The 9,861-nt window shown below is 32.7% G+C and overlaps 1 protein-coding gene across 9 annotated transcripts in view; it reads right to left on the bottom strand.

Annotated features, from left to right (window-relative positions):
- Positions 1-7,817, bottom strand: part of LOC131164310 (vacuolar protein sorting-associated protein 25) — a 28,684-nt gene extending 20,867 nt beyond the window's left edge. For 3 of the 9 annotated variants that reach the window (XR_009139250.1, XR_009139249.1, XM_058121409.1), the window contains exons 1-3: positions 7,516-7,696; positions 6,259-6,346; positions 738-840 (exon numbers count right to left, since the gene is read on the bottom strand). Coding sequence is in view for 5 of the 9 variants with exons in the window: in XM_058121409.1 (XP_057977392.1) it covers positions 738-796 (59 nt within the window). In the remaining 4 variants the exon portion in view is untranslated. Of the gene's footprint in view, positions 1-737; positions 841-6,258; positions 6,347-7,515 lie in introns of all 9 variants that reach the window. The other 6 variants (XR_009139247.1, XR_009139248.1, XM_058121408.1 and 3 more) reach the window with 6 other exon arrangements.
- Between the last annotated feature and the right edge of the window lie 2,044 nt (positions 7,818-9,861).

A 9,861-nucleotide genomic window follows, 5' to 3' on the forward strand; every position in this document is an offset into this window, starting at 1 on the left:
ATAATTTGGAATGAGGTAGTGAGCATGGATTATAGCCCTGAATTTGTCAACGGATATTGTCCATGATTGCATAAATTGATAGAAAAGAATTCATGTAGCAGACCCCACCTAATGGACTTAAGACTTGGTCTGTTGTTGTTGTGGGGCATCGTCACCTAATTATCCTAATTTTCCAAGATATTGTATAGATGCATCCTCACTGTACCTCACTCATCAGAGCTTCCCAGCTCTTCAACCATGAATAAGCCACTCCCACAACCTCTTAGCCAATTCAGAACCATCCCACCATGGCCAACAGCAAATAAGCCAGATGAGCAAGCTTCAGCACTTTGACAGAATTCAGCTGAATCTAGTAAAGATTACAGGCCCAGGCCTGCACTGACGTTCAACATAATGTTAAATTTGGCCCCTAACTTTGTTCTGCTTTGATTAGTCTACCTAGCTAGCAGTGCCCTTATTTCTATTATTATTCTATGAATCCAATGCAGTTGCCAATTGAATCTCCACTGTAGTAACAGAAGCAAGATGAATCAGATTCAACCAATTGAATCCCTCCTACCCTACAGAACTCTGAATAGCAGCAGATTGTCTGTCTCCAGTTGTGCAGAGAAAAAGCACAGCTGCACAGGTGAGTAAACAGAAACTAAATCACACCCAAAACAAACATTCACATAAATCTCAAGCCATGTTAAATTAACAAAAACCGATTACAAAGGAGGGAGAGGGCAGGAAATTACGTAAAGTAGGGTGGATAGTTGAAGAACTGGGGTAGCTTGAAGTCGCCTAATTTCTGCATCTCTCCGGTGCTTCGTTTGAGCAGAGCAGCCTACACATGCATCTCTGCAATTGTAAACACAGACAAATATTGCAACAACAAAAAAAGTAAACAATAATGACTTCTAGAATTCACCATTTGCCAATTTTTCTACAATCGCCGGTAACGGCAGAATGGTTGGGTACTTGTGAATCACTGTGTCTGTATTTTGGAAAAGAATCTTCACCTTTTTTTTTTTATCCTTTCATTTTTCACTTTACAAGTAAAAAGAAGAAAAAAGACAAATTTATAAATTCATGAAAAAAAAATAAAGCGATAATGAATTCTTTGGCAATACATTATGCTACATGCCCTCCGGTGATCAATTTTTTAGGTAGTTTTTTCTTTGAAAATAAGGTTATTAATTATTGTAAAATAATATTTTTGTTCTGTTAGCTCATCAAAATTTTAAATGTTTGATATTTTAACAGTGTATGTGTAATAAGAAAATCTTAGCCATATAAGAATTATTTAATCTTTAATTCTTTGAAATGTCTTTTATAATACAAACTTATAAGATCTAAAGAACTAAAAAAATATATATCTCATCAGAATAGTACTGAGATTTTTTTATCGAGTGTCAAAATCACCTTGGGATATTATCGTTTTGGTTACATTGAGTAGCCATGTAAGGATGGCTACATCTTGTGAGACCTTTTTTAGTACGGCAAAATCTTAAGGCCCAATGAATCAGAACAGACACTATCATGTTGCTGGATCCTACAGAGAAGTATAGGTCCTATACAGAGGCATGGGTTACTGTAACAAGGACATTAGAGATTATAAAGAAACCTAACTCAATCCCACATTGAACATATATTTAGGACATCTTGGCCTGATAATAATGATTTATGCCTTAACATTGTTAGGCACCTTTTATGGGGTAAAATCATAAAATTACAAAAAAAAAAAAAAAAAAAAACTTTTTATAAAAAATACTTAAATTAAGCACATGTATCAAAAAGTAATGTTTGGTTGACACTTAAATGAGTACTTATTTCAAAAGAACTTTTCAAACTACTTTTCTTTAGGAAAATAAGTATTTTTTGAAAAAAATTTTTTTTTTTTTTTAAAGTACTTGAAAAGTTTTTATAATAAGTAATATTAAACTACTTTTATGGAAGTACTTTTTTAGAAAAGTTTTTTATTGCAAAAAAATACTTTTATTTATAAGTAGTTCTAAATAATCCCCATTTAGTATCAAAGCCACCTTAGGGATACTGTGATGTGGGTGAATCCAATATAGATGTATAGGAGTCAAACATAAGTCCAGGTCATTATAACACGAGACAAGTACGAAGAAGATCTTGATTGTATAATGATGAATTAAGTTTCATCCTTTTGAGGTGCGTTTCATGGATAAACCAATAGCATCCAATTGGTCAAAAAAGACTAAATTTTATCAAATCGCTACACTTTTGCACAAGTACATGGTTATTCTTAATTATTTTCAAAAAATTACAAAAATATTATTGACTTATGCCAATCCTAAATGCCTTTTAGTAGTCACTTGTTTAGGAATTATACATCTAAAAATAAGATCACTTTTATCTTACAGTTATATTTTTAACTAGTTTGATTATAAAATTCAGAGAATATATATAGAATAACAATACTTCATGTAACATGAACACTCTAATATTATTTCAAATAAAATTGTTGAAATAACTTTTAACTTGTGCCAATAATAATATTACACAAATTTTTAAAGTGCATGTGCATATAATAACAATTGTAAAAATATTAAATAATTTTTTTGATAATAATTATTAGAATGAAGAAAATAAGTAATAATATCAACAAAGAATTATGAAAAATAAATTATTATTTAATTGTGATAATTAAAATAAACAAACATTAGCATTTTTTCTTCCAGCGTGTACTAAGACAGACTATGGCAGGAAAAGGGCTGAGACTCAATAGCCATATATACTTAGTAGTAAGATTGACTTTATAAGCTGCAGCCTGCCTGCATATGAGAGATAATTGTGAGTCCATGTGTGTATCCTCATTGACATTTTTTCCACTAATGCTTCATGGTCAGTTCTTGAAATTCTTTTTGGTTACAAAAGGCACTTCCTGGCAAGCAGAGTGTTGCATGTCCTAGTTCTGACCCTTATTTTATTAGCCATAACTGAGAAAAAATTGTTATTTCTATCCCCCATTCTCAGCCAATTGGCCTTTGATTTTTGCTGTTGTAGCTCCTCTTCAATTGACAAAAGATCCATAAGATTTCCCATCTTAATTGAAACAGATTCTAAGCTACCATTCGATGAATGCATATAATTTTGCTCCTTGCCAAGCTCCTGTCTTATCTCATTGATTTTCACAGCAAAACTTGAGAAGTTTATTTTATGAAGAGTTTTGAGATTACCCTTCAACACTTTAGCTTCATATAAAGGTGTACATGGGAGTACCATTAACTATAGTATTCCATGAATCATTGATAATTTTTAGGAATTCTTTTTCTAGTCCAATGGACATTTCATGTTTTGCTGCCCCATTGACAGAGTAAAAACTAACTTTGCTGGACAATGATCAGAAATGCCAGGTGCTAAGAATTCCACTCTCAAGTGAGGAAAGAGCTATTTCAGGATGTAGAGGTCAGGATCCTGTCCAGTTTCCTGGCTATGAAGTCCTCCTTTCTCTTATCTGTCCAAGCATGTACAGGACTACGTAATGGAAGTCATCCAGACTTGCTTCACACAAGAAATCCTTAAAGTCATTAGTTCCTGACAATCCGCACTTATAAAACCATCTTACAAAGGCTTTTCTTTAAGTTTCTAAAGTTTGATTTCAATGAAAATTTCAGATTTAACTTCTTTCTTGGGGTTACAAACCCTAGGAACTCATCTTCAACAATGCATGCTATCTACTCACCTAGTGCATGTTGTTTTGTGTGCATTTGATGAAATTTCTAAACCAGAGATGCTATGTTCTAACTTCTGACAACCAAGACATGACATAGCTGACTGATCTTGATTCAACCAGAAAGCTACAAATTGCTATATCATCATTGCTAGAAAATTGTAAGATAATACAAAGATTTGAATATCAATTTCCACCTAAAATACTGAGATACATCAGCTAATTAGAATTTGAGGAGTAGCCTAGATTGGGTTTTTTTGTGGAGGTTGCAGACAACAACCCTTTTAGACAACTTGTACAGTTGGATTTTTTTTTTTTTTTTTGATAAATTACATCATTGTCCTTGAACTTTGCTGAAATTTTCAATGTATCTCTGAAACTTTAATGTACTTCAATTAGGTGCTAAAACCATTTGACTTAGCACAATGTAGCCCTAAGATAGCCGAATGTTGCCCCAGTTTGGGGACTTCTGCTGACTTGGATGCTTAGTAAAACACATAGGAAGTAGTTGGGAGATTTCATGCCTCTTCAACACTTCCATCCCTTTATTTTTTGCTGTGTTCTTATTTCTGCTGAGTACACAGACCAGACGTATAGCACAATTGAGCTTTAATCACAGCTACTATTCAGACCCAACAGATGGTGATTATGATTTTTAAGCAGGAGACCTGCAAACATTTCTGAGAGATGATTTTTTGATTTTGAAACAAACTGAAATTGAAATAAATAAACAAGTTGGGCACCCAGATAATTCAACATCAATAATTGCACTGAAAAACAAAAAACTGAACTTGCATTCCAATTTTAGGTTGCTTTAAAAGATGCATATACATAATCAGTTATGATCCCAATCCCACTACTACAAAGCATTGAAATAATCAATGCATATTTTCAAAATAAAAAATCAATATAATACCAACTTCATTGCATGTAGGGCTAGTGTTCGCCATGGATTGAGTTAGTGTCCTTGATTTCCCATAAACCCCAATCTGACCATAGTGATGCCTTTTCTTGTGCTAATTTCTCAAACATCCCTTAAAAGCTAAACACTCATGATCTTTGCATGTCTGTTCCACTGCAAGGAATCTCCTACTTGTTCTCATTGTTGATTGAAAGTACTTTCACGTCAATTAAAATAACTGAATGAACTGACATATGACCATTTCAGGACCATATTACATCAGTTAAAATAGTTTTAGGATCTACTTGAAACAAATTAATGTTTCAAGACTAATCGAAACTCGGGTGAAATTTTGTAGACCAATTGTATAATTTTATATCCATTTTTTTGTAAATCAGCTTTTCAACTAGGCTCTTCAGATGTGATGTACAGAAAGATTTCTTGGGAAATGGGAACTGATCTTGTGAGTTTATCATATATTGAGCCAAAGTTAAGGCAAATCATTTAAAAAAAATAAAAAAGAACTTTCTTGTATTGGTAAATTTATCGTTAAAGGCTGCTAGGATAAAGGATTTTATGTGAGGGCAGATCTTCCTTTGGAGCTTGATCGTGTTGTACGTGCTCAATTTTTGTCATCTTTGGTAATTGAATCTGCATGCACGTAATTATCAAAAAAATTGAGGAATGGTCTCGCTAGAGAGGCACTTGTGCAAGAAAACTTCATGTAAAGTTTAGGACCTGATTCAAGCAAATTAAAGTTTCAAGACTAAAACTCAAGTGAAGTAATTTATTTTTATTTTAAAGATCAGCTATACTGCTGGGTACTTTGGAGCCTGTATGGAAAGACCTCTCGGTAACAGAGCTTATGAATTGATTGCATGTTGAACCATAGTTCATCATTTAGGAAGTATGTAATAAGACATTCTTGTATTGGTTCAATTTATCAATTATGGCCTGCTCGAATAAAAGAGCGTATGAGAGAGAGCAGATCATCCTTTTGAGCTTTATTTTCTTGTATATGGAAAAATTTTGCCACCTACCAGTCATTTGGATAATTAAAACTGCATGCATGTAATTATCATAGATTTTAGCATTTGCCTTGTTTATCTTTGTGGGGTCGGAGGTGGAGTGATGGTAATGGCCTCTCTAGAGAAGGCACATGTGTAGAAGAGAACTGAATGAAAGGTTTTGGATTTCAAACTATTGTACTAGCTCTCCAGAAGGAAAAAGAAATCATGGAGCTTTTACGGTCAGATGCTACCAAAGCAATGAAGTTTAAATAGTTGTTGTCGTTTTTGCCTTTTTTATTATATAAATATTTTAATTAGGCTTTGATTTTGTATGATATGTTTTGTGCTGATTGTAAATATTTATCAGTTATTCTTTAATAGTGCATACACACAAAACTCATTTGTATATTATCCATATGTTTGGTGCAGGTGTTTGTGGGACATAGAGTGGCATTTTCATTTTTACAGGCTCATAAAAGATTAGGAATGTTAAAAAAGCACCGGTTCAGAGCCAAACTCTCTACTTATTAGAAATGTGTGTTTAATTTTATGTCAGCCTCACAAAAAGCTTAGTTAGTGGTTTCAGAAATTATTAAATCCATTGCTGTGCAAAAAAAAAAAACTGTCATTGGGAGGCTGGGGGAATTAACATATACATTAATGACCTTTTATAGCTGAATTCAGGATGCCTCAAAGAAGCCCAGAAAAGCAGTCTGAAGATGAGGATTAGAAAACCATGGAGCCGCCAAATCCCTGCGCCAATCACAACAGCGATGGTGAAAAAGAAAGCACTCCTCAAAAATCCAAATTAAAACAAAGCCCTGAATAAGAACAAATCCTTTATACTAACAACATCAAAGCAGAAAACACCAACACAGGTTCAGTTCCAAATAGGACGGGTTTAGAGCCAAACTCTCTATTTAATAGAAATCATTATACCAAACCCAAAAGGATCGTGTAGTTAAAAAAATTTTGGACAGAAAGCCTCTACAGCCATGCAGGTGTTCTGTCATTACTTAAATATTAGAAACTAAATTCGTCCATTTGTGTCAAAGAGGATATTAAACAACATAAATAGCCAGGATATGCAACACTCAGCTTACCAGGAGATTAAAAGGGCAATTAGAACCAACTTCACCCAATTTTTCACTCCATTTTTCGATTTGAAGCAAACTCACGAATGAGTAGAAATTTGAACATAAATGAACTTCAAAAAATAAAAAATAAAAATAAAACTAGCTTCTGGCTTTAAATGTTTCTCATTGTTATCCCATTTATACCCTAACCCCATGAACAATAAAAATAAATATTTCACATATATATGGAGCAGCTGCTATAATCTAAGTAAACGCATTTCTAAAGGTACTGTCATCTCCTCATCTGGGCATTCGTTCAAATTTTATTTCTAGGGTTATGGTTTTTGATTTCTGAGAGAAATCCTCTCTACTTTTTGGGTGAATTAGACAATTCAAATGAGATTTCACGGGCGTGCGCTGTTTTGGGAAATTCTGCTGGAGGTTCTTAGGATCAGGCAAGTGTCGAAGAACAACATATTGATTAGGTGGAAGTTGAGGGATGTTCCTAGGGTTCCATGGGAGGCAGAGGGACAATTTCAAGGCACCTTCTGCTACGATATGGATCAAAATGGCAAAATTTATGAACACAAGGTTGATAATTTGGCATCCAATTTCCCTCAGCCTTTGAAATCAGCTGCCTCCGTGCTGGATTTGGTCGCAGTCTGCTCCGCAACCCCCAATCCAACATTAATGTGTTTAAGCTCTCCCGCAAAAGCAGACGCAAGCTCAAATGCTTACTTCTCTTCTTGTCAATTTACTATAATCTAAGAAAAAAAAATGAAAACAAGAACCAAACATTTTTGGTACAGAGCTGAGAGAGAGAGAGACTTTAAGCAACGAAGGTACCTAGTCAAGAACCCAATCGAAGAACTCAACGCTCCAAGAACTCAACTCGACCAAACCCTAAACCCAACGCTCCAGGAACTAAACTCGACCACAATCACTCAAAATCCGACGAAGAACCCAATCAAACACAATCGAGGTCGCAAACAGGGTTTCATGTTGATTAGAGAGGAAATTATGGTTGGGTTCGTAGAAATGGAGTTTTTTGCTATTTTAATATTATTTTAATATAAATTTTTGAAAATAATTTGGGGGAACATTTTTTCTCCAAATTAATGTTTCTTAAAAATCATTTGACGTGTGTTAAATAAAAAATGTAGATGAATCAGCTTTTTTTAATTGAAGCTATGACATGGGAGATTAAAAAATAATAGGAGAAATAACGTTTTTAGCACATGGCAAATTAAAAAACCTTATTTCTTTCAACATTTTTCATTTTAATAAAAAATGTTATTTGAACCAAGATTTAAGGTTTTTTTTTTTTTTTCATTATATAGGAACTCTATCCACCAACGAGCCTTCGGACCTCCTAGTACAGTACTAAACCTACGGATCAACGTCCTCAACCCTCAGGTCTTACTGATCAGGGTAAAGTCCGGAATGCGGACACGGCTTCTATGTATTAGTTGGACGTTCGGCCAATCCGATACTCGGGACACATTTTCATTACCATTCACGATCTTCGCTAGCTCACAAAGAACTCTCACCATCCACGGTCCCCGCTGACTCACTAAGCGAACTTTCGTCATCAACGGTTCTCGTTGGCTCACTGAATAAACTCTCACCATCTACAGGTACCGCTAGTTTCGTGAGTGTATTTACCTGAAATTGAACCTCCAATGCTCCTTATTTGTTGATGTCTTTCCACCACGCCATGCCCTTGGAGGCAAGATTTAAGGTTTTTTGACAGGCTTAAAGTTGTCTCCTTTCTCCTAAGTAAACGCACAAAGTCGAGAGGAAGGAAAGGAAGGGAGGGTGACGAAGGACGATTGAGTGGCAACCAAAGAGCTTTAACAAGTCATTGTTCTACAACATGCGTACAAGATTAGTAAACTTGGAGCCTTATGAACTTTGGAAAATCATTATTTAAAGAATAAAAATGAAGTATGTTTTTCCTACATCCAAGCTAGTTTGAAACCCTAAATCCCTTGCAATTTGAAATTTCAGTTGAGATTTTGAATAGTTTAAAGTACAAATTATTGTATTCTATGCTAGATAAGCTTGAATTAAGGTCAATTTGTTGATTTAAAGCATCATAAAACCTCCAAATTAAGGTTAAGATTTTTTTCATGCATAAATTTTGTACATATAAATGATGAATGTGTAAATTTTATAATCAATTTTGTATGAATATTATATTTAGTTTTAATTTTGAAATCATAAAAGTTTGAATTGGACATTTTTTTAAGAGGGTTTTTATTAAGTTTTATGATTATTTGAATGTTTAATTAATAAATACATAAGCTTTTGAGGTTAGAGTTTTATTTAATCTTATTTTTATTTGAATATATAAATAATAAATGTGAAATTTTTATTATCAATTTGCATGATTATTGAAACTAGTTTCAATTTTGAAGTTATATGTTTCGCATTGGAAATTTCTAATGTTAGGATTTTTATCTAATTTCATAATTATTTGAATGTTTAATCAAATAATGTGTATATTTTTTAGGTTAGGGTTTTATTTCATCTTATGTTTATTTGAATATATAAATGATGAATGTGTAAATTTTATTTCAATTTATTAGTTTCAATTTTGAAGCCATAAGGTTTGAATTGGAAACATTTTATGTTAAGGTTTTTATTAGATTTCATGATTATGTGAATGTTTAATTAGTAAATGCGTAAATTTTGTAGGTTAGAGTTTTATATAATATTATGTTTATTTGAATATATAAATAATGAATGTGAAATTGTTATTATCAATCTGCATGATTATTAAAATTAGTTTAAACCTTGAAGTCATATACTTTGTATTGGAAAATTTTAATGTTAGTGGTTTTATTTAATTTCATAATTATTTGAATGTTTAATCAAGTAATGTCTAAAATTCTTTAGGTTAGGATTTTATTTCATCATATATTTATTGAAAATATAAATAATTAATGTGTAAAATTTATTTTAATTTGCATGATTATTAAATTTAGTTTTAATTTAAAAGTCGCGTGTTTTTATTATGACGTTTGAAATAACATGAGATATAAAATAAATAAAATAATTATAACCTAATTTGATAATTTGTGTGATTGAAAATTAATTATAACATTTTCATTTAATAAATGAACCGAGCTTCTTACTTTAGGGTCTCACACACGACGCTTCTTCGACAAGACAACAACTATATATATG

The sequence above is a fragment of the Malania oleifera genome, chromosome 9, assembly GCF_029873635.1.
Source record: "Malania oleifera isolate guangnan ecotype guangnan chromosome 9, ASM2987363v1, whole genome shotgun sequence".
NCBI classification, from domain to species: domain Eukaryota; kingdom Viridiplantae; phylum Streptophyta; class Magnoliopsida; order Santalales; family Ximeniaceae; genus Malania; species Malania oleifera.